This window comes from Mus caroli, unplaced genomic scaffold (assembly GCF_978045245.1).
Source record: "Mus caroli unplaced genomic scaffold, Mus_caroli_1 scaffold_9, whole genome shotgun sequence".
In the NCBI taxonomy this organism is placed as follows: Eukaryota; Metazoa; Chordata; class Mammalia; order Rodentia; family Muridae; genus Mus; species Mus caroli.
The window spans coordinates 47,719,341-47,746,092 of record NW_028227264.1 but is presented as its reverse complement, the minus strand read 5'-3'; the positions used below and the strand labels follow the sequence as shown (position 1 = coordinate 47,746,092).

The following is a 26,752-nucleotide window of genomic DNA, read 5'->3' as shown; positions in this document are numbered from 1 at the left end:
AAGAAATCTAAAACACCATCAGATCCTTCTACAAAAGGCTATACTCAACAAAACTGGAAAACCTGGATGAAATGGACAAATTTCTAGACAGATACCAGGTACCAAAGTTAAATCAGGATCAAGTTAACATCTAAATGGTCCCATATCCCCTAAAGAAATAGAAGCAGTCATTAATAGTCTCCCAGCCAAAAAAAAAATCCAGGACCAGGTGGGTTTAGTTCAGAGTTCTACCAGACCTTCAAAGAATATTTAATTCCAGTTCTGCACAAACTATTCCACAAAATAAAAGTAGAAGGAACTCTACCCAACTTATTCTATGAAGCCACAATTACTCTGATACCTAAACCATAGAAAGATCAAAGAAAGATAGAGAACTTCAGACCAATTTCCCTTATGAATATCGATGCAATAATACTCAATAAAATTCTCCCTAACAGAATCCAAGAACTCATTAAAGCAATCATCCATCATGACCAAGTAGGTTTTATTCCAGGGATGCAGGGATGGTTTAATAAACGGAAATCCATCAATGTAATCCATTATATAAACAAACTCAAAGACAAAAATCACATGATCATCTCATTAGATGCAGAAAAAGCATTCGACAAGATCCAACACCCATTCATGATAAAAGTCTTAGAAAGATCAGGAATTCAAGGCCCATACCTAAAGATGATGAAAGCAATCTACAGCAAAACCAGTAGTCTACATCAAAGTAAATGGTGAGAAGTTTGAAGCAATCCCACTAAAATCAGGGACTAGACAAGGCTGCCCACTTTCTCCCTACCTATTGAACATAGTACTTGAAGTTCTAGCCAGAGCAATTCGACAACAAAAGGAGATCAAAGGGATACAAATTGGAAAAGATGAAGTCAAAATATCACTTTTTGCAGATGGTATGATAGTATATATAAGTGACCCTAAACATTCCACCAGAGAACTCCTAAACCTGATAAACAGCTTCAGTGAAGTAGCTGGATATAAAATTAACTCAAACAAGTCAATGGTCTTTCTCTACACAAAGAATAAACAGGCTGAGAAAGAAATTAGGGAAACAACACCCTTCTAAATAGTCACAAATAATATAAAATATCTTGGCGTGACTCTAAGGAAGTGAAAGATCTGTATGATAAAAACTTCAAGTCTCTGAAGAAAGAAATTAAAGAAGATCTCATCAGATGGAAAGATCTCCCATGCTCATGGATTGGCAGGATCAACATTGTAAAATTGGCTATCTTGCCAAAAGCAATCTACAGATTCAATGCAATTCCCATCAAAATTGCAACTCAATTCTTCAACGAATTAGAAAGAGCAATCTGCAAATTCATCTGGAATAACAAAAAAACCTAGGGTAGCAAAAACTCTTCTCAAGGATAAAAGAACCTCTGGTGGAATTACCATACCTGACCTAAAGCTTTACTAAAGGGCAATTGTGATAAAAACTGCATGGTACTGGTATAGTGACAGACAAGTACACCAATGGAATACAATTGAAGACCCAGAAATTAACCTACACACCTACGGTCACTTGATCTTCGAAAAGGGACCTAAAACCATCCAGTGGAAGAAAGACAGCATTTTCAACAAATGGTGCTGGCACAACTGGTTGTTATCATGTAGAAGAATTTGAATCGATCCATTCCTATCTCCTTGTACTAAGGTCAAAACTAAGTGGATCAAGGAACTTCACATAAAACCAGAGACACTGAAACTTATAGAGGAGAAAGTGGGGAAAAGCCTTGAAGATATTGGCACAGGGGAAAAATTCCTAAATAGAACAGCAATGGCTTGCGCTGTAAGATCCAGAATTGACAAATGGGACCTCATGAAACTGCAAAGCTCCTGCAAGGCAAAAGACATTGTCAATAAGACAAAAAGGCCACCAACTGATTTGGAAAGAACCTTTAGCTATCCTAAATCAGTTAGGGGACTAATATCCAACATATATAAAGAACTCAAGAAGGTGGACTCCAGAATATTTAATAACCCCATTAAAAAATGGGGCTCAGAACTGAACAAAGAATTCTCACCTGAGGAATACCGAATGGCAGAGAAGCCCTGAAAAAATGTTCAACATCCTTAATCATCAGGGAAATGCAAATCAAAACAACCTCACACCAGTCAGAATGGCTAAGCTCAAAAATTCTGGTGACAGCAGATGCTGGCGAGGATGTGGAGAAAGAGGAACACTCTTCCATTGTTGGTGGGATTGCAAGCTTGTATAAACACTCTGGGAATCAGTCTGGCGGTTTCTCAGAAAATTGTACATAGTATTACAGGAGGATCCAGCAATACCTCTCCTGGGCATATATCTAGAACATATCCCAACCAGTAAGGAGGACACATGCTCCACTATGTTCATAGCAGCCTTATTTTTAATAGCCAGAAGCTGGAAAGAACCCAGATGCCCCTCAACAGAGGAATGGATACAGAAAATGTGGTACATTTACACAATGGAGTACTAATCAGCTATTAAAAGGAATGAACTTATGAAATTCCTAGCCAAATGGATGGACCTGGAGGGCATCATCCTGAGTGAGGTAACACAATCACAAGGAACTCACACAATATGTACTCACTGATAAGTGGATATTAGCCCAAAACTTAGGATACCCAAGATATAGGATACAATTTGCTAAACGCATGAAACTCAAAAAGAATGAAGACCAAAGTGTGGACACTGTGCCCCTCCTTAGAATTGGGAACAAAACACCCATGGAAGGAGTTACAGAGACAAAGTTTGGAGCTGTGACAAAAGTATGGACCATCTAGAGACTGCCATATCCGGGGATCCATCCCATAATCAGCCTCCAAACGCTGACACCATTGCATACACTAGCAAGATTTTGCTGAAAGGACCCAGATATAGCTGTCTCTTATGAGACTATGCCGGGGCCTAGCAAACACAGAAGTGGATGCCCACAGTCAGCTATTGGATGGATCACAGGGCTCCTAATGGAGGAGCTAGAGTACCCAAGTACTCAAGGAGCTAAAGGGATCTGCAACCCTATAGGTGGAACAACATTATTAACTAACCAGTACCCCGGAGCTCTTGACTCTAGCTGCATATGTATCAAAAGATGGCCTAGTCGGCCATCGCTGGAAAGAGAGGCTCATTGGACACACAAACTTTATATGCCCCAGTACAGGGGAACGCAAGGGCCAAAAAAAATGGGAATGGTTGGGTAGAGTAGTGGGGGGGGGGTGTTATAGGGGACTTTTGGGATAGCATTGGAAATGTAATTGAGGAAAATATGTAATAAAAAATATTAAAAATTAAAAAAAAGAATAATTGGAATAGAAGAAGTAGAAGACTCCCAACTCAAAGGCCCTGAAAATATCTTCAACAAAATTATAGAAGAAAATTTCACTAACCTAAAGAAAGAAATGCCTTTAAACATACAAGAACCTCACAGAGCATCAACTAGAGTGAATAAAAATCCTCTGCCACAAAATAATCAAAACACTAAAAGTACAAAACAAAGAAAAAATATTAAAAGTCATAAGAAATACAGGACAAATAACATACAAAGGCAGATCTATTAGAGTTGCACCAGACTTTTTAACAGAGATGTTAAAAGATAAAAGTCTGTACAGATGTCTTATAGTGTCCAAAATACCACAGATGCCAACACAGACTCCTATACCCAGCAAAAATTTTAATCATCATAAATGGAGAAAACAAGGCATTCCATGAAAAAAAAATTAAACAGTATCTTTCGACTAATCCAAGCTTTGTAAAGTATATTAGAAGGGAAACTCCATCACTAGGATGGTAACTATCCCCAAGAAAACACAAAAAAATAAACAATTCAAAACTAGCAAAACCAAAAGAAGAGAAACACTCACACACATGCACATACACACACACATACACACACACACACACACACACACACAAACATACACCACATACACACACACAAAGTACTATCACCAACATCAAAATAAACAGGAACTAACACTCATTGGTCATTAATATCTCTCAGCATCAATGGTCTCAATTTCCAAATAAAAAGGCACAGGCTAATAGAGTAGATACTTAAACAGCATCCAACAGTCTACTGTGTACAAAAAAAAAATACCTCAAAAAAAAATGTACAAATTACCTCGGAGTAAATGGCTGGAAAAAAATGTCTTCTAAAGAAATGGATCCAATAAAAAAGCTGGAGTAGCCATTTGAAAATGTAATAAAATAGACTTTCAACCAAAAGTTGATGGGGGAAAAACACTTCATGATCATGAAAGAAAAAAAAAAGTCCACCAACATTACATTTTTATTCTGAACATCCATGCTCCAAATGCTCCCCCACATTCATAAAAGAAACATTACTAAACTTAAATCACACATTGCTAGTCGGAGACTTCAACACCCTACTCTCAACAGTTGACAAGTCTTTGAGACAGAAACTAAACAGTGAAATAATGAAACTAACAGAGGTTTTGAATCAAATGGACCTAACAGATATCTACAGAGTACTTCACCCCAAAACAAAAGAATATATCTTTTTCTCAGCACCTCATGGAAGTTGCTCTAAAATTGACCATATACTGGGTCAAATAGCAAGCCTAAAGAGACACAAGAAAAATGATTGTATCATATCAGACAGCCTTAGAGTCAAGCTGGACTTCAACAATAGAAACAATAGAAAGCCTAGAGACTCATGGATACTGAACAACTCTATAATCAATCATCACAGGCTCTGGAAGAGATAAAGAGTTAGGTTTTTAAGTTGAAAGGACAATGGGAAATGAGAAAGCTTAGATGTGAACTAATAGGAAATGAACTAGTAGGTCATTTCCTTTGGTTAAGTTGCTGCATCTCAAAAATAAGAGTAAAAGTAATATGTAAGTTAAATTTCTCTGTACCACAGATAAAAATTTGCAAAATATAGCAGTATCTCTTAATATAAATTATCAACAAATAGTAATTTAGTGGATATGAAGGAAAGTAAAAACTGAATGCAGTATTCAATGCTATTATTAATTGCTTTCTCCACAGGCACTATGATGTGTATATTAATGTGTTTTCTCCTGTGATATATTTGTCATCTTCAGCACATGCTAATGAAGTTTTCTCTATATCCCTTCTCAAGAGATGATTTTGAACATTTTCTCCATTTACCTCAGTAGGAAATCATTGCACAACTTCCTTTTCTAATGCCATTCCGAGGGATTTTTAAATCTAATTATGTTTTTCTGTGAAAATCACAACCAGATGTAAAGCAGGTAGAGAGGAGCAGCTATATCAAAAAGCAAATTATTATCTTTGAAATTATATGTAAAATGTAACTGATTCCTGAGTGGACAGCCCTACCTACCTAAACACACACATACACACACACACACACACACACACACACACACACACACACACACATATATATATATCAACATCAAATGGACTCAACTGGTTGTATTTATATATGAATGAGCTCATATGTATATATGTTTTGTAGCAAGAATAATGATAGAATATGTAATGAAGTTTGAGAGTAATGGAAAATGTTAAAAGGAGACTGAGGATGAAAATGATATAGATATAATACTCATATATGAATTCTAAAGTAATAAAATAAGTGGAAAAATACTTTTAATGATCACCAATGGCAGTGGCTGAAAGTAGCTTCCTGGATCATATGGAAAAAAGTCTCCAGTTTTCCTATTCATAATAGTCCCTTTCCCTATGGTTGAAAGTGTTTTGTTGTCTTTAGTGTGGCTAGCTTCATGTTACCTTTATTTGGTTTGGTTATATCTGTAAAGAGCATCTGACCCAGAAGTCATACTTGCTAATCAATCACTGCACTGCAGCACTAAGCTCAGTCACAATCTTTCTTTGTGATCATTTACTGGATGCCACAATTATTGAAATTTTGCTTTTGTCCTTTGTTGCACTCTTTACTTCATAATGGATGAATTGAGTAGGCAAAACTATAAATTGCAAAACTCCAAATATTCAGTATTTAGTCATTTTAATAGTAAATGTTATCTAGTGAAACAGATAAAAATGGACCGACAAAATATAGAAAGGATATGCTTTATGATGTTTCACAGGCTGGAACACAGTACAACAGTGGCCATTTCTAATGAAAGACACAAGAATCTAGGAATTATTGAGTCCACAATGCTTTATGTCTTATAGCAGGTCTGCAATATATGTTGGAATCCCATAGATATAGTTTCTAATGTCAGTAAAGGAACTGAATTGCTAGCCAAAGCAAGAGTAAGCAGCAAATAGAACAAAATTACAATATTTTATACTTATTTTTCAGCATAGAGCTTTCAAATTCATATATCCACATGCATCTTGTCAAAAATTTAAAGCTTCAGGCTGTTGAAGAACAAGCTAATTTACTAATCATTTTGGCCACATTTTACAAGTCAATATTTCTATAAGCCATCTGTTGTGGCTTATATAAGTCACAAATATGTCAAATGAAAACAAATTTTCCTATTGGGGATTTTTACTGTTGTCTTGTTCTCACATTATACATGAAGAGTCCTAAAAGAATTTCAAATTTTGCATATTACTTCAATGGAAGAGACTTTGATGAAATGCTGCTTTCTTTCCTTTATATTTTATAACTTCTGAGGTGTTTACACTCTTAAAAATTTAGTTTTCTCTCATATTATTAATTAAGGTGTTTACTGTGTGAGAAAATTGATAGAGTGTTAATATGTTTTATATAAAGCTGACAAATGTAAAGGATATAAGCTATTTTGAAGAAAATATAAACCATTAATCTATATTTTAACACATTATCATTAGACTTTTTTCATTTGCTCCATGAAGATGCAATATTTTTAGATGTTTTCTTATCAGCATTACAGAAATGTTATGAATCATCAATGATTCATCCAGAATGCTTTGAGATTAATATATAAGTGGGTTTTCAGTTTATTGCCTCTAACCACAGTTAAAAGTCTTTTGGTTTTAAGATAGGTTCAGAACCATACTAGGCTACGTGACTATTACCTTTTATTTTCCCAAGTACATGATCTGTGGAACAGAACATTACCTATGCTGGAGTTTTGATAATCCTCCAAAATGTTCATATAGCATGACATGTCTCACAAGAAGTACAGTTATTAAAGAAAACACGCCATTTGTGGTGGTTAATAAAATAATATAGGCATGTAAATAATACTGATATTATAAATAGGAATTTCAAATCATTGACTGATTTGAAAAAGTGAATATAGTTTTTTTTCATTTATAGAGATTTGTATTTTTATGAGGTCATATTTTTCTGTGTTCACCCACCCTAGAGCTTAGGGAAATGCTTAAAATATTTAGAAATTCAATGCATCTTGAGTGAAATAAGTTAATCAGTTTCATCTTAAAAAGTATGATTCACATTAAAATTAATTTTCATTTTATTTCCCCTTGATTTTGAATATTATGGGATGGCAACTATTTCAATGAGCCAGCATTTGAAAAATAACTGAACCCCAGATAAGACCTAAGGAACATATTATTTATAGATTTTGTAAAAGTTAATTAGAAGTCTTATTTTATTTAAATAAAACATTTTGTTCCCTTCACCCTTAAAATATATCACTTTTTCAGGAATTCATTTTAGATTCATTCTGTGCCAACTCCCAGTTTAATGCAGATAAAAATACATGAGGTATTGGTGTGTTCCTTAAAATTGGGCTCGACCATGGAAATGCTGAAAAAATCCTTATTACTCATGTCAGAGGAATGTGGTGCCTTTACTTCCAGCAAATGCTGATGTTCAGATATGAAAGCACATGAGAAATTGCTAAAGTTGCCCAGGAGAGTTTTATCATATTATTCATTGAACTTGGTGTGTGATACAGTAATTGCTTCTGGTACCATTTTTCTTTCTTGTACACAAGGTTGTAATTTATCCATATGCCACGTGAAACAGAGAAAGAGACTTTAAAAGAGCGTCATAACTTGATGTAAAACTATCTTTGACACAATATAGCTGGAGATAGGAATCCCAGGTGGAAAACTATGGCTTACTTATCAGAATTAAATATGAGGACAGTAACACTTGACATTGTGGAGAACCATAAATACTAACAAGGTATATCTGTCCAAAGTTTTATTTCTAGTGATGTGCAAGGTATGTAAACGTTTTAATCAGCTAGGGATCAATAAATTTATTTCCCCGTGACATGAGCTTTTTTCTTGGCTTATAGATACATAAAATTAGGCAATATATAGAATGGCCAATTGGACAATCAGATGAATGAGATTAAATGGCATAAAACTTCTGAAGTTATATTACTATTTTAATTTCTTACACGTATCCTTTATATATCTCACATATGCAAAATTTATACTTAATTGTTAAAAGTTGTCTAGTACATACAAAATATTCATTTTCATTGAAAAGACTTAATATTTTGGAACAAAAATATAAAATAGTGACAATTATGACTTAACATTAACAGTAGAAATACTCATGTATTGCTTCTTTAACCTGATGAATAACATGCTATTTTCACACATTCTCTAAGTATATTCATTTTAAATGTGTTTTGTTCAGAAAAGTGTGTTACTTTTTTTACCTAGAAAATTAGTTTTCTTTATTATGTGTTTATTCTTTACTCTCTTCTGCAATGATGCCCTTGGTCTCTTATGTAATGGTGACTTGATTATATTTTCAATAAACAATACCATTTTGCATGTAGTATAGCCCGATGTCTAATCCCAGTTGATTAAAAATCATAAAGCAATACAACATGTATTCAGTTACATAATGAGTTATACATAATTATGCATTCATCTGAAGTGTGAAAATGATTGCTAAAGATAAATTAATAGGTAGGCCTTTTCCTAAGTGTTCCAGGAGTATGAAAAACTGCTGGCTGTTGGTCATTGGCAAAAATTAAAAAGAAAATCTTAACATTGTCCTTTTCAGTTTGCCTTGTGTAAAATGGAAATTATAATGCCACTGATATCATGTAGTCATTATGAGAAATACATAATTAAAGGACTTAGAACAAGTCCAAGCATAGAACTAAGTGCTTAGGAAATGTCAACTAGCATTATTGTTTAGTGCATGGAATTTAAGTTACTTAATCTGTGCCATTGGAATAAAGACAACCAAACATTATCAATTTACTTCCAAATAGTAATATGATTAAAATCAGAGTATTAATTCTGTAGAATCAATTTACTTCCTTCCATGATTCATTTGACTATCATTCTAACTACCCAGAACTTTCAGTCTATTCTCTCCTCTACAGGGTATTGTGATTTTCTCCTCTAAATATTCAGCAATCTTTATATGATTTCAGGAACTATGGATTTGTTGCTACCACACTGTAACAGAATAGAAGCACTTATGTATTTCAGAAGTTTCTAATATTTGTTTTCCTCTAGTTCAAGAACGATGGCTTTTCTTGTTGGCTAGAGCTTTGTTTGCATCTGTCCACTGCAGTAGTCATTTTTCTATAAACCTCTCATCTGTCACACAGTGTTACTTTTGACTATCCTGCTATATGAATTTTCAATATGTAGTATGTATTATTATTTGTTTGTATAGACTAAATATATATGCAGCACTACCAAATATAACACATATTTAAACCTATTTAAAGTTAGTGGAAGGATTAACAGAAATATAGAATAGAAAAGGTGGTGTCAGCCTATGGCTGCCTTTTATTCTATAGTATGGAGGAAATATACATAGGATGTGTTTTTCAAAACAGTGTTCTCTATTATGTTGAACTGGAAAGCCATGGGGGAAAGGGAATTGTCCTTTGATGGAGGGTATATGCCATGCTTGTAGCAACCTATTTGCCTATAAGGAATACATTTTAAATATGTTCAATGGTGTTTGTAAATTTGATGATATTACAGAAACCAACTTACCAAAGAGGGAATCCACGTGTTTTGCTCCTGGAATACATACAGAATGATTTTCGGTTCTTATTGCTTTTAACTAATTTTATATAAATGTACTAATTATGGTCTCTTTCAAATAACATACTAGTGTTAAAGCAAAATAGAAAAGATGAGAAGATATGTTTCACATAATTAAAAATGACACAATAGGTTTATACTCCTTTGACTACTTTCAGATGTTCACAATTGTTTTAGCTTTGAGACTTGAGATCCATATTTCGCCTCACCAGAAATTTAAGAGATAATTATAAAACTGTCCTGATAGAACAGTGTTGACGCTTTTGAAAACCTGTTCAACATCATAGGTCATCTTGGAATTACAAATTAAAAACATAGTGAGAAGTCACAATTTTCCATTTATAATGTACAAAAGTCTCCAACGGATCATGGTATTGATGAAGACTATAACTAGTCTCAAGATGCTCCCACTGGTTTGAAATATTGATTTTTATGAAATATAGAATCCCATACCAAAGGTACAGCATTCATGTTCCCTATTGTATACCCAAATAAATTGCAAAGGTATTTGTTGACACAAAATTTGAGACATTTGTATATTGCAGCTTTATAGATCTTTCTCAGAATTTTAATTAAATTGACAAGTAACTGATGTACATATGAATAATTCAGTATTATTCAGACATATGGGAAATGAGCTATCAGTCTAAAAAGGACATAGAGGAATCCGAAATCCACATTACAAACGATGGGAAACAAATCTGAGAAGATTACATACTGTATTTTTAAACTTATATAAAATTTTACTACAGACAAAATGTGGACATGTTAAAATCATTAATGATTGATATGAGTTAGATGAGAAAAGGCAGCTACAGCAATAACATGCCATATGTTAATGCCATCTGCTCCTCAAATATACTAGAGTCTGAATTCTATTTGCACTTAGCAAGATTGGACACATTCAGTGTGGATTGACTGTATACTCTCTTTATACCTAGGCATATATATGTTTATACTGATTGCTGCACTGGACACTCACAGGACTTAACTCAAGTTTCTCATTCTCAGCCTGTGCAACACTTCTCCCTCTCTGCACTGAATGTCAAGTTAAACATTGTTCTTATCATGAATTCTTCTATGTCTTATTGTTCTGTAAGCCTTTTTCTCATGCTCCAACTTACGTTCAAAGTTTTTAATATCTTGCCTCTTTTTCCTAATTTGGGATTCACCTTCTTAATAAAGGTAATAATATCTCCATTCTTAGTATTTAAACTGTGCTAAGAAGAATCAGAAGAAAATAAAATTGACTGTTTTCCTAAATTATTGAAATATTTTCTGTCTTCCAAGAAAATACATTGTTCTGATACTGTGTGCTGGTTGACTGGTGTATCACTGTTTCATGTTTAATATTTCAGGAAGAACCGTATGTCCTGTTTAAGAAGTCTGACAAACCTCTCTATGGGAATGATCGATTTGAAGGCTACTGTATTGATCTTCTTCGAGAGTTATCTACAATCCTTGGCTTTACATATGAAATTAGGCTTGTGGAGGATGGAAAATATGGAGCCCAGGATGATGTGAATGGACAATGGAATGGAATGGTTCGTGAGCTAATCGATCATGTGAGTATCGTTTCAATATTCCTATCATTTTTGGTTGTTTGTTATATATTTTCAGTCATTTTATTAAAAAAGCATATATTTCACTTTTAACTTTTTTCAATTGCTGTACCACTTCCATGTCTTCCACCCCTGAAACCTGCACCTCTTCCCCATCTCCTTTGCCTCTAAGAAGGTGATCCACTGCACACTCACCCAATCCCATCTCAACCTTCTAGAATCCCCTTCTATGGAGTATCAGGGCTCCCCAGGACCAAGCACCTTCTCTTCACTTATGCCAGATAAGTCAGTCCTCTGCTACATATGTATCTGGAGCCATGGATGTCTCCATGTATACTCATTGATTGGTTGTTTAGTCTCTGGAAACTGTGGGTGGTTTGTTTAGTTAATATTGTTATTACTATTGGCTTGCAATCCCCTTTAGACCCTAAACTCCTTCCACTAACTCTTCCATTGAGGTCCCTAGTTGGTGTCAATCCAATGGTTGTCTGTTAATATCTGCATCTGTATTAGTCAGGTGCTCTTATAAACTCTCAGGGAACAGCTATAACAAGTTCCTGTCTGCAGATATATCTTAGCATCAGTAATAGTACCTAGGTTTGTTGTCTGTGAATAGAATGGATCCCAAGGTAGGATGGTCTCTGTAGGGTCTTTCCTTCAGTCTCTGCTCCATTTTTGTCCCTGTATTTCCTTTAGACAGGAACAATTCTGGGTTAAAATTTTTGAGATGTTTGGGTGGCCCCATCCGTCAACTTGGACCATGTTTTTCCACACTTCATGTTCTATCTCCCTACTGTTGGGCATTTCAGCTAATGTTATCCCCATTGGATCCTGGAAGTCTTTCTCATCCATGGGCTCTTGGACTTTCTAGTGGTTCCCCAACCTCACTATCCCCACTACTCACTGCTACATAATTTCAGTTATTTTCCTGCCCCCCCTGGAATTTTCTCCTGTTTCTTCCTATACTTGATCCTGACCCCTTTTTTCTCTCCCCATCTCTTTGCCTCCTATCATTATTCCATTCTCCCTTCTAAGTGGGACTGAAACATCCACACTTCGCCCTTTCTTCTTGTTAAGCTTCATATGGTGTATGAATATTCTGAACTTTACGGCTAATATTCACTAATCAGTACATACATACCATGTATGTCCATTTGGATCTGGAGTACCTTTCTCAGGATGCTATTTTCTAGTTCCATCCATTTGCCTGCAAAATTCATGAAATTGTTGTTTTTAGTAGCTGAGTAGTATTCTATTGTGTAAATGAACCATATTTTCTGTATCTATTCTTCTGTTGAGGGACATCTGAGTTGTTTCCAGCTTCTGGCTATTATAAATAGAGCTGTTATGAAGATAGTGGAGAACATATTCTTGTGATATGGTAGAACACCTTTTGGGTATATGCCCGGGATTGGTATAGCTGGGTCCTCAGGTAGTACTATGTCCAAATTTCTGAGGATCCTCCAGATTGATTTCCAAAGTATTTGTACCCGCTTGTAATCCCAACAGCAATAGAGAAGTATTCTTCCTTCACATATCCACCAGCATCTGTTCTCACTTGAGTTTTTATCTTAGCTGTTCTGCTTGGTGTAAGGTGAAATCTCAGGGTCATTTTGATTTTCATTTCCCTGATGACTACAGATGTTGGACATTTCTAAGCTGCTTCTTGGCCATTTGAGATTCCTCAGTTGAGAATTCTTTGTTTAGCTTTGTACCCCATTTTTTAATTGGGTTATTTGGGTTTCCTGGGCCTACCTTCTTGAGTTTTTTGTGTATTTAGGGTATTAGCCCTGTATTATATGCAGGGTTGGGAAATATCTTTCCCCATTCTGTAGGTTGCCATTTGTCTTATTGACAGTGAGCTTTGCCTTACAGAAGCTTTTCAGTTTCATGAGTTCCCATTTGTCAATCATTGTCAAACAACTTGGAGAATGAGCCATTACTGTTCTGTTCAGGAAATTTTCTCCTGTGCCTATGGGTTCCAGGCTATTTCCCATGTTCTCTTCTATTAGATTCTCTTCTATTAGGTTTTATGTGGAGGTCCTTGATCCACTTGGAGTTGAGCTTTATACAAGGAGATTTAAAAATGGGTCAATTTGCACTCTTCTACATGCATACTTCTAGTTAGACCAGGACCATTTACTAAGAAGTATTCTTTTTTCACTGTATGTTTTTGGCTTCTTTGTCAAAGATCAAGTGTCCATAGTGTGTGGGTTTATTTCTGGGTCTTCAATTCTATTCCATTGATCTACTGGTCTGTCTCTGTACCAATAGTTGGTTGTTATTTTTTTTTAATCATTATTGCTCTGAGTATATCTTGAAGTCAGAATTTTTTGTAACAAACAAATAAAATCCTCAAAGATTTTATATTCCTCTTTGAAAATGATCTGCACTGAATTATTTTATATCAAGTGGTTTGATATTTTCAGATGGCTGGTCTTAATTTTTCCATTATGATGTGATTTCCCAACAGTGAATTCTTGATTTCCTCAGTGCTTACTTCTTTATTAAGCAAGAAAAAAAAAGCAAATTTGAAATCTCTTATGTTCATAGAAAATGCTTGGAGATTATTGTATCTATGAAAAAAGAATTAATGCATAAAAAGAAAACATAAGCATATTCAACCATAAGAACAGAAATTTTATTAACTGGCTAAAGTCTAAAATATTTACTATTAACTTGATTTCATTGACAAAATAGGCATTCTTTATGAGCCAGAAAAGAACTATTTCAAAATTTCTTAGTTGACAGTTTTCCTTGAAATAATTTTTATAATAAGATTTTATATATTAGAGTATAGAACTGCATTTTATTTCATGTATTTGTGACATTTGTTTTGTTTGAGAAATTCCTTGATAATAAATATAATACAGCTAATGATACATATGTAATAATTACAGAAAATAATGAAAGTGATTCTCTTTAAAAAGTTATTTTGTTGTTAAGCCTGGTAGTTCAGGTAGCTGGGGTCAATAACCTCAACTACTTGGGAGGATGGGACAAGAGAATCACAAGTTTAAGACAAACTTAGAAAGTTTAGTGAGAACCTGTTTTAAATAAAAGGCAAAGTAAGTTTGGGAAGAAGTAAAATGGAAAATTCCTTGCCTAGCACTAGAAACGTATTATGCTTAATTCCCAATATTGAAAAAAGTAAACCATGAAAACATCTTTATGACAGAGTAGTACCTGCAGATATTTTGCTCATCATTATTTTTATCAAATTTTACTTTATTTTTTGTTATTTAAGTCTCATTTGCATATATAATAAATTTAGCCATATTCACTTCCTAGTCTTGACTTGCATTCTCTTCATTATTTGCTAAAATTCTTTCTTTTTAAAAAAATCTTTATCTATTTATTTATTTACTTACTTACTTATTTACACTCCAGATTATATTTCCCCTCCCTGCCCTACACTCCTACTGTTCCAGATCCCTTACCTCCTCCCCAGCCCCCTATCTCCACGTGGATATCCCTACCAACCACCACCCATAAAACTAGACCTCTAAACTCCCTGGAGCCTCCAGTCTTTTGAGGGTTAAGTGCATCTTTTCTGACTGAACCCAGACCCAACAGTCCTCTGCTGTATATGTACTGGGGACCTCATATCAGTTAGTGTATGCTGCCTGGTTGGTGGTTCAGTGTTTGAGAGATCTCTGGGGTCCAGGTGAATTGAGACTGCTGGTACTCCTACAGGGTCACCCTCCTCAGCTTCTTCCAGCCTTTCCCTAATTCAAGCATAGGGGTCGGTCAGCAGCTTCTGGTTATTGACTGGGTGCAAATATCTGCATCTGACACTTTCAGCTGCTTGTTGGGTTTTTCGGAGGGCATACATGATAGGTCTCTTTTTGTGAGCCATTTGTGAGATGGCAACCTCCTCCCTCACTTGGTGCCTTGTCTTCCTGCTGGAGGTAGACTCTATAAATTCCCTTTCCCTACTATAGGGCATTTCATCTAGGGTCCCTGCCTTTGATTCCTGAGAGTCTCTAACCTCCCAGGACTGTAGTACATTCTGGAAGGTCTCCCTCCTACCTCCTGAGGTTGTCTGTTTCCATTATTTCTGCTGGTCTTCAGGGCTTCAGTCCTTTTCCCTTACCCAATATTATATCAGGTTCCCTTCTTATCCCCACAGTCCCTAGTCTAGTTTACCTCTCAGGGCCCTCCCTCCCTTTCCAGTTGTGATTACTTGCTTCTCCCTCCCAAGTGGGACTGAGGCATCCTTACTTGGGCCTTTCAGCTGGTTGACATTTTGAGTTCTGTGGACCGTATCTTGGGTATTCTGTAAATTTTGGGGGGTGGGGAGGGTAATATCCACTATTACTGAGTACATAGAATACATGTCCTTTTAGGTCTGAGTTACCTCACTCGGGATGATATTTCCTAGTTCAATCCAATTGCTTTAAAAAACTGAGGTTGTCCTCGTTCTTAATAGCTGAGTAGTATTCCATTGTGTAAATGAACCACATTTTCCGTATCCTTTCTAATAGTAATTATGATGGCTAAGTAGTAAATTACTACAGGCTCTTTAACCAAAAATAACTATTTACTGGTTTTTATTTTTGTAAAGTTAGAGATAAAAGATATGCCTGGTGACGTTTTGTCTACAGTATCATGATGTGGTGTCTGATGTGTGTCTGTTTGTTTGTTTCCTTGAATATTATAGCAGGAGGTCTATAGTATCCAAAAAGTATATTAACTTTTTATAAAAAAAGATTTATAAAATGCTTACATTGTATTTGCATTGTTCTGGCCAAGTTTATAAACTAAATTTTGTAACAACAATTCTGTGCAGCAAAAAGGTGGTAATTATGAAATATTTAACTGAAGCAAGAACCTATAATACAGGTTCAGTTACAGTAAAGCCAGATATACTTTACAGGTAGAAAGTTGGTTTTCAAATACAAATCAATGTGCTTATTTATGAGAATATGTACAGCAATTACCCCAGGCATTTCAATAAGCTCTCTCTAGAAATTTGTGATAATTCATTTGATTAGAACATGGCATTTTTAGCTCACAGACTCTTAAATGTATAACTTTTCTCTATATATTATCAATGCTTATATTTGGGCTTTGTGGAGTTAAGTCACTAAAATTATTATTAGTTTTCTATAATTTCTTTATAGATTATTTGTGTGTATTTTTCTTCAAGGAAATTATAGAGCCAAAAGTAGTAAATAGGAAATAATATGTTAGAACTATTGAAAATGGCATGCCAGATAATGGATTAGCGGCCACAGCCATTTATAAGGGGTATGATTATTGACTAGAATTCACAAGAGCCTTACACACACAGGTAGACACAAACACAAACAAACACACACATACACACAAACACAAACTCACAGAAAAATAAGTGGACATCATTATTTACATATTAAAAAAACATATTTTTACATTGAAGCCACTGGTATACATTCAAGGTTTTCATTTATTGTATTATTTCTGTCAGGACCTAATTTGCCATCTTCCTTTTTGTAGCTAGACAACAGTCTAAGCTTACATAATTTCAGCAGTGACTTCCTCATGTTTCTGTGTCCTCTTCTTGCCTTGCTTCTCAACATTTAGTGCTCATACTAAGCTGAGGTGATTATAGTCAGCCTAAGTCAAAATACGCACTTTTCTTCCTAATTTAGTAACTCATTCTAGTAACTGACCAGCACCACTGACCTCACATTGTTTGTTTTTCTTACCTCAGGTTATACACTGTGATCTCAGTTAGCTCTTGCATACTGAACTTTCACCAATATGTATCTTCAACCCTGAGTTTTACAGTTATCTTACTCCAGCTAGTATATTTATCATGATTATCTCACAATTACCTCAAAAGCAGCAAGTCCTAAACAATTCATCATTTATCTTCCCTGATCTTATTGTTTCTGAAGACTTCTTCTTGTGCATGTTATAAAAAGTTAATATATTTTCCAAGCAAAATTCAGTAGTTGTTTTAAACTTATATCTCAATCCTTTCATAGCTTATTTGACATGTCTCTTAAATAACTCAGAAACTGCTCAACCTTGTCAATGTTAATATTTCAGCATAATGATATATTCATTCTAATCTATCATCTGTATTATGTTCTGTGGAGTCTTGTTACAAAAAGAGAAATTTTATTACCATTGCTTAAATTTTTTCAGAAATTTACAATGCTCTGAAGATCTATGGCCACAATAATATATTTACAAGCCTGAAAAAATCAAATTATAGGGTTTTTTTCTAAAATACACTTTGCTTTTTAGTTATTCTCAATCTACTCCCAAACTTTCTCATTGCCTTCTGCTTTAGCAGGCTCTTCTACAGGCACTGTGTCAATAAGGCTTATCAATGATAGGTCTGCAGAGGAAGAAAAATGAGGACATAGTTTTTATTTCCCTCATTTCTTTTTAAGATGCTGCTATATTATGATGTTGATTGAATACCTTAATTCCTAATATTAATGCCTGCTACAAACAAGGTTTTACATGGTTTCATTTTCTGGACTGTTCCTTACAGTTCTTTGTTAGACTCCTACTAGCTTCAACCATATCTTCATTTTTTTTTTCTCAATTGTTCTTAACCTGTGAATGACAATCTTTCTGACTGGGTTCCACTTACATACTTGATAGAAATATATTTCAGTCTCTCTCCCCTGAAGTTTCTGAATTTGGAACTTTGTACCAGGGCCATAGAGCTCTAGCAGCTAGTTCACTGAGTGACAGAGATGTTCCTGATTGCTGAAATCACTTTCTCCTACATGCTCTTATTATTCACTATGTTTCTAGTCCCACTGAAGATTAATCCTTCTCTGTTACTTTTACTTGAGTCTATCCTCTATGCCTCTTGAGATCTAAATTGCCCTGTCTTTGTATTTCTATCTCTTCTGATTTTTCCAGCTGTACCTGTGTAGATTGATGTTCTTTTAATGTCTTAATGTATGCCAGTTCTCCTTGGACATCATGGTCTCCATCCCTTATTCAATTCATGTCCTCTGAATTATATTCCTTAGCTTTGGAAAAACTCTACAGCAACATTGTCACTCTCCAAAAAAGCAACTATGTGACATTTCCATACCTCTTTTTTATATATAACACCTAGCACACATTGTTTTAGCTACAGCTATAATATATATTTTACTTAAATTATTTTATTTGAAAATATTTCAAGTAAAACATTTTATTTAAAATGTTTTACTTGAATATATATATATATATGTGTGTGTGTACATATGTAATATGCACATATTAAATCTTTAAATATATAAAGTAATGTTAATTGTGCTTTTCAATTAAAGCATCCCTAAAAGTGAGGTTTTAAAATGTTCCAGGAAGCTGGGTGTGGAGGCAAACACCTATAGTCCAAGATAATTAAGGGTCAGAGTCAATAGAATTTCAAGATTGAGGACTGCCTAAACAACACAATGAGACCAGGTCTGTCTCAAAAGGAACAAGAATAAAAGTGTGTCCTTAAGAGCAAGTTTCTTTTTGGCCTTAGATAATTATCTACAGATATGCTTCTTAAGCACTGTCTATGTAAATGAAGGTAAAAATAATCATGGTTGGGCTACTTGTCTCTTGGGTCATTTGGCAAAGTTCAGAGAGTCTGTCTGTTCCTTAGTTCAACATGCACTTAAACCTCTAACTGGATGTCTTTTACAGTATAAAAATATCTACAGGAAATGTTACTGGTGAAGAAAATACAGTGCTCTAGGCTAACCTGGTTCTTTTAGTGCCCATTTAGAGGTGAGATGGATAACTGGATTCATCTTCAAACATGTGCCTATGTTAGAATTAATCCACAGGCTGGATTTGGAGAGAACAGTTTAAATAACCTTTCCATGTTTGGATCTACAGGATACAGTCAGGTCCTTTACACCAGACTTAGAGTAACTTATGTGAACCTTAGTGTACAAATAGTTAATACTTCACACAAGGTTCTTTTCTAGACTCCTAAATAATATTGCTGCATCTGGAAGGAAATGTTTAATTAAAATGGATATTACAGAAAGACTAAAAGGAAAATATAAGTTTTAACAATTCTCAAAAGTATAAGGAGGGAAAACTGTAATTAAAAGGAAGAAAACCACCCAAAATTTCACTTATTTACCCTTCAGTTTAGAAATACAATTAAATATAAAACCTTCCAATTTAGAAAACCTCTCCACCAAGTTAAATGATAAAAATTTTATTACTGTATCAGCATTAAAGAAAACATGATGATTATCACTAGAATTCTCTAAAAGATTTCAACAACAGAGCGTCTTTTATAGATCTAAACAGTGCTGTGTTAATTTGAATAATGTATGTCCCCCAGATGAACACATATTTAAACACAGGCTCTCCTTGATTGGTTAACTGTTGTGGAAAATTGTTACATGGAGCCGTGCTGGTAGCAATAAACTTTGACAGTGCAGAGTTTCACAGTGTTTCCAGTTGTGCTCTGCTTTGTACTTGGTGAAAATGTAATCTCATGGGTTCCTGATTTAGTTTCCCTCTGCTATACCTCCATACCATGCTGGATTCTCCCTCTGAAACTCAAATTAAACTCTTTCATAAGTTTCTTTTGGTCACTGTGATTTATCACAGCAACAGAAAGGTCACTTGCCATAGACTGGCCCCAGTTGGCATCTCTTAATCCGTGGGAAATAAGGGTTCTGGACAGGTGGGCATTGGGTTGGCAATGAAAAGTGTTACAGAGCAGAACTTGGCACTGGCTTTAGAGTCAAGAGTAGAAGGAGACTGCTGGGAGAGTTGGTGCTGGTTTGCTGGAGCTAAGAAATTAGTGGTGATTAAGAAGAGACCAGCGTGACACTCGCCAGCTACCCACAACACCCGCCACAGGATCTTAAGACTTCTGGTGAGTGGAACACAGCTCCTGCTCCAATCCAATTGCGCGCGGGACCTGAGACTGCATTAGTTAGGGAAGCAGAAACCGGCCTGAGTAGGGCCACAGGATTTTGAGACTGCTGGTGAGTGGAACACAGCTTCTGCTCCAATCTTTAAACAGTGACAATGACAACAACTAACCCCAGAGATTACCAGATGGCGAAAGGTAAACGTAATAATCTTACTAACAGAAACCAAGACCACTCACCATCATCAGAACCCAGCACTCCCACTTCGCCCAGTCCAGGGCACCCCAACACACCTGAAAAGCTAGACACGGATCTAAAAGCATATCTCCTGATGATGGTAGAGAACTTCAAGAAGGACTTTAATAACACACTTAAAGAAATACAGGAGAACACTGCTAAACAGGTGGAAGACATTAAAGAGGAAGCACAAAAATCCCTTAAAGAATTGCAGGAGAACACTGCTAAAGAGTTACAAATCCTTAAAGAAAAACAGGATAACCTAATCAAACAGGTAGAAGTCCTTAATGAAAAACAGGAAAACACATCCAAACAGATGAGGGAAATGAACAAAACCATACTAGACCTAAAAAGGGAAGTAGACACAATAAAGAAAACCCCAAATGAGGCAACACTGGAGATAGAAACCCTAGGAAAGGAATCTGGAACCATAGATACCAGCATCAGCAACAGAATACAAGAGATGGAAGAGAGAATCTCAGGTGCAGAAGATTCCATAGAGAACATCAGCACAACAATCAAGGAAAATGTAAAATGCAAAAAGATCCTAACTCAAAACATCCAAGAAATACAGGACACAATGAGAAGACCAAACCTACGGATAATAGGAGTGGATGAGAATGAAGATTTTCAACTCAAAGGACCAGCAAACATCTTCAACAAAATTATAGAAGAAAACTTCCCAAATCTAAAGAAAGAGATGCCCATGAACATACAAGAAGCCTACAGAACTCCAAATAGACTGGACCAGAAAAGAAATACCTCCCGACACATAATAATCAGAACAACAAATGCTCTAAATAAAGATAGAATACTAAAAGCAGTAAGAGAAAAAGGCCAAGTAACATATAAAGGCAAGCCTATCAGAATTACACCAGATTTTTCACCAGAGACTATGAAAGCCAGAAGATCCTGGACGGATGTTATACAGACACTAAAAGAACACAAATTCCAGCCCAGGCTACTATACCCAGCCAAACTCTCAATTAACATAGATGGAGAAACCAAAGTATTCCACGACAAAACCAAATTCACACATTAACTCTCCACGAATCCAGCCCTTCAAAGGATAATAACAGAAAAAAACCAATAAAAGGACAGGAACCACGCCCTAGAAACTACAAGAAGGTAATCCCTCAACAAACCTAAAAAAGACAGCCACAAGAACAGAATGCCAACTTTAACAACAAAAATAACAGGAAACAACAATTACTTTTCCTTAATATCTCTTAATATCAATGGACTCAACTCCCCGATAAAAAGACATAGACTAACAAACTGGCTACACAAACAAGACCCAACATTTTGCTGCTTACAGGAAACTCATCTCAGAGAAAAAGATAGACCCTACCTCAGAATGAAAGGCTTGAAAACAATTTTCCAAGCAAATGGTAGGAAGAAACAAGCTGGAGTAGCCATTCTAATATCTGATAAGATTGACTTCCAACCCAAAGTCATTAAAAAAGACAGGGAGGGACACTTCATACTCATCAAAGGTAAAATCCTCCAAGAGGAATTATCAATCCTGAATATCTATGCTCCAAATACAAAGGCAGCCACATTCATTAAAGTAACTTTAGTAAATCTCAAAGCACACATTGCACCTCATACAATAATAGTGGGAGACTTCAACACACCACTTTCACCAATGGACAGATAGTGGAAACAGAAACTAAACAGGGACACAGTGAAACTAACAGAAGTTATGAATCAAATGGATCTGGCAGATATCTACAGAACATTCTATCCTAAAACAAAAGGATATACCTTCTTCTCAGCACCTCATGGTACTTTCTCCAAAATTGACCACATAATTTGTCACAAAACAGGCCTCAACAGATACAAAAATATTGAAATTGTCCCATGCATCCTATCAGATCACCATGGACTAAGGCTGATCTTCAATAACAAAATAAATAATAGAAAGCCAACCTTCACGTGGAAACTGAACAACACTCTTCTCAATGATACCTTGGTCAAGGAAGGAATAAAGAAAGAAATTAAGGACTTTTTAGAGTTCAATGAAAATGAAGCCACAACATACCCAAACTTATGGGACGCAATGAAAGCATTTCTAAGAGGAAAACTCATAGCTCTAAGTGCCTCCAAAAGGAAACTAGAGAGAGCACACATTAGCAGCTTGACAACATACCTAAAAAGCACTAGAACAAAAGGAAGCAAATTCACCCAAGAGGAGTAGACAGCAGGAAATAATCAAACTCAGGGGCGAAATCAACCAAGTGGAAACAAGAAGAACTATTCAAAGAATCAACCAATCAAGGAGCTGGTTATTTGAGAAAATCAACAAGATAGATAAACCCTTAGCCAGACTCACTAGAGGGCACAGAGAAAGCATCCTAATTAACAAAATCAGAAATGAAAAAGGAGACATAACAACAGACCCTGAAGACATCCAAAACACCATCAGATCCTTCTACCAAAGGCTATACTCAACAAAACTGGAGAACCTGGATGAAATGGGGAAGTTCCTAGACAGATACCAGGTACCAAAGTTGAATCAAGATCATGTTAATGATCTAAACAGTCCTATATCCCCCAAAGAAATAGAAGCAGTCATTAATAGTCTCCCAACCAAAAAAAGCCCAGGACCAGATGCGTTTACTGCAGAGTTCTATCAGACCTTCAAAGAAGATCTAATCCCAGTTCTTCACAAACTATTCCACAAAATAGAAACAGAAGGTACTCTACCCAACTCATTCTATGAAGCCACAATTACTCTGATACCTAAACCACAAAAAGACCCAACAAAGATAGAAAACTTCAGACCAATATCCCTTATGAATATTGATGCAAAAATCCTCAATAAAGTTCTTGCTAACCGAATCCAAGAACACATCAAAACAATCATCCATCCTGACCAAGTAGGTTTCATCCCAGGGATGCAGGGATGGTTCAATATACGGAAATCCATCAACTTAATCCAGTATATAAACAAACTCAAAGACAAAAACCACATGGTCATCTCGTTAGATGCGGAAAAAGCATTTGACAAGATCCAACACCCATTCATGATAAAAGTCTTGGAAAGATCAGGAATTCAAGGCCCATACCTAAACATGATAAAAGCCATCTACAGCAAACCAGTAGCCAACATCAAAGTAAATGGTGAGAAGCTTGAAGCAATCCCTCTAAAATCAGGGACTAGACAAGGCTGTCCACTTTCTCCATACCTATTCAACATAGTACTTGAAGTCCTAGCCAGAGCAATTCGACAACAAAAGGAGATCAAAGGGATACAAATTGGAAAAGATGAAGTCAAAATATCACTTTTTGCAGATGATATGATAGTATATATAAGTGACCCTAAAAATTCCACCAGAGAACTCCTAAGCCTGATAAACAGCTTCGGTGAAGTAGCTGGATATAAAATTAACTCAAACAAATCAATGGCCTTTCTCTACACAAGGAATAAACAGGCCGACAAAGAAATTAGGGAAACAACACCCTTCTCTATAGTCACAAATAATATAAAATATCTTGGCATGACTCTAACTAAGGAAGTGAAAGATCTGTATAATAAAAACTTCAAGTCTCTGAAGAAAGAAATTATAGAAGATCTCAGAAGATGGAAAGATCTCCCATGCTCATGGATTGGCAGGATCAACATTGTAAAAATGGCTATCTTGCCAAAAGCAATCTACAGATTCAAATCAATCCCCATCAAAATTCCAACTCAATTCTTCAACGAATTAGAAAGTGCAATCTGCAAATTCATCTGGAATAACAAAAAACCTAGGATAGCAAAAACTCTTCTCAAGGATAAAAGAACCTCTGGTGGAATCACCATGCCGAACCTAAAGCTTTACTACAGAGCAATTGTAATAAAAACTGCATGGTACTGGTATAGTGACAGACAAATAGACCAATGGAATAGAATTGAAGACCCAGAAATGAACCCACACACCTACGGTCACTTGATCTTGGACAAGGGAGCTAAAAACATCCAGTGGAAGAAAGACAGCATTTTCAACAAATGGTGCTGGCACAACTGGTTGTTAACATGTAGAAGAATGCGAATTGATCCATTCCTATCTCCTTGTACTAAGGTCAAGTCTAAGTGGATCAAGGAACTACACATAAAACCAGAGACACTGAAACTTATAGAGGAGAAAGTGGGGAAAAGCCTTGAAGATATGGACACAGGGGAAAAATTCCTGAATAGAACAGTAATGGCTTGTGCTGTAAGATCGAGAATTGACAAGTGGGACCTCATGAAACTGCAAAGCTTCTGCAAGGCTAAAGACACCATCAATAAGACAAAAAAACCACCAACAGATTGGGAAAGGATCTTCACCTATCCTAAATCAGATAAGGGACTAATATCCAATATATATAAAGAACTCAAGAAGGTGGACTCCAGAAAGTCAAATAACCCCATTAAAAAATGTGGCTCAGATGTGAACAAAGAATTCTCACCTGAGGAATACCGAATGGCAGAGAAGCACCTGAAAAAATGTTCAACATCCTTAATCATCAGGGAAATGCAAATCAAAACAACCCTGAGATTCCACCTCACACCAGTCAGAATGGCTAAGATCAAAAATTCAGGTGACAGCAGATGCTGGCGAGGATGTGGAGAAAGAGGAACACTCCTCCATTGTTGGTGGGATTGCAAGCTTGTACAACCACTCTGGAAATCAGTTTGGCGGTTCCTCAGAAAATTGGACATAGTACTACTGGAGGATCCAGCAATACCTCTCCTGGGCATATATCCAGAAGATGTCCCAACCGGTAAAAAGGACACATGCTCCACTATGTTCATAGCAGCCCTATTTATAATAGCCAGAAACTGGAAAGAACCCAGATGTCCCTCAACAGAGGAATGGATACAGAAATTATGGTACAGTTACACAATGGAGTATTACTCAGCTATTAAAAAGAATGAATTTATGAAATTCCTAGCCAAATGGATGGACCTGGAGGGCATCATCTTGTGTGAAGTAACACAATCACAAAAGAACTCACACAATATGTATTCACTGATAAGTGGATATTAGCCCAAAACTTAGGATAACCAAGATATGAGATACAATTTGCTAAACGCATGAAACTCAAGAAGAATGAAGACCAAAGTGTGGACACTGTGCCCCTTCTTAGAATTGGGAACAAAACACCCAGGGAAGGAGTTACAGAGACAAAGTTCGTAGCTGTGATGAAAGGATGGACCATTTAGAGACTGCCGTATCCAGGGATCCATCCCATAAGCAGCTTCTAAATGCTGACACCATTGCATACACTAGCAAGATTTTGCTGAAAGGACCCAAATATAGCTGTCTCTTGTGAGACGATGCCGGGGCCTAGCAAACACAGCAGTGGATGTTCACAGTCAGCTATTGGATGTATCACAGGGCTCCCAATGGATAAGCTAGAGTAAGTACCCAAGGAGCTAAAGGGATCTGCAACCCTATAGTTGGAACAACATGATGAACTAACCAGTACCCCGGAGCTCTTGTTTCTAGCTGCATATGTATCGAAAGATGGCCTAGTCGGCCATCAATGGAAAGAGAGGCCCATTGGATTTGCAAACTTTATATGCCCCAATATAGGGGAATGCCAGGGCCAAAAGAATGGGAATGGGTGGGTAGGGAAGTGGGGGGCGCTATGGGGGACTTTTGGGATAACATTGGAAATGTAATTGAGGAAAAAATGTAATAAAAATATTAAAAATTAAAAAAAAAAAGAAAAGTGTTACAAACAGACACAGGCACAAGGGAGTGCTGTATCTGGATGTATTTTCTCAAAACAAACACCAGTCTTATAATACAGAAGAAAAACAAGAAAGCTAGGTGAGAAGCCAGGCATGGTGGTGCACACCTTTAATCCCAGCACTCGGGAGGTAGAAACAGGCAGATTTCCCAGTTCGAGGCCAGCCTGGTCTACAAAGTGAGTTCCAGGACAGCCGGGACTATACTGAGAAATCCTGTCTTGAAAAACCAAAAACCAAAAAAAAAAAAAAAAAAAAAAAAAAAAAAAAAAAAAAAACCAAAAAACAAAAAACAGGTGAATACATCTGTCAAGGAACACTGGTTCTTAATATAAAACAAAACAAAAAAAAATGTATACATAAAATACAGCAGGAGCCAGGCCATGTTTACAACTGAGAATAGTAGCAACCCTTAATTAAGATCAGCTAAACACAGGAGCCGGGTGAATGCTCTGATGCAATGCTAGTCTTTTGTTAAACCCACCATCAGGAG

General features: G+C 36.0%; 1 protein-coding gene across 3 annotated transcripts in view; it reads left to right on the top strand.

Annotated features, from left to right (window-relative positions):
* Nucleotides 1-26,752, top strand: part of Grik2 (glutamate ionotropic receptor kainate type subunit 2) — a 700,738-nt gene that overhangs the window by 410,033 nt on the left and 263,953 nt on the right. For all 3 annotated transcript variants that reach the window (XM_021173658.3, XM_029482440.2, XM_021173659.3), the window contains exon 11: nt 11,263-11,469. In XM_021173658.3, the coding sequence (XP_021029317.1) occupies nt 11,263-11,469 (207 nt within the window). The remainder of the gene's footprint in view (nt 1-11,262; nt 11,470-26,752) is intronic.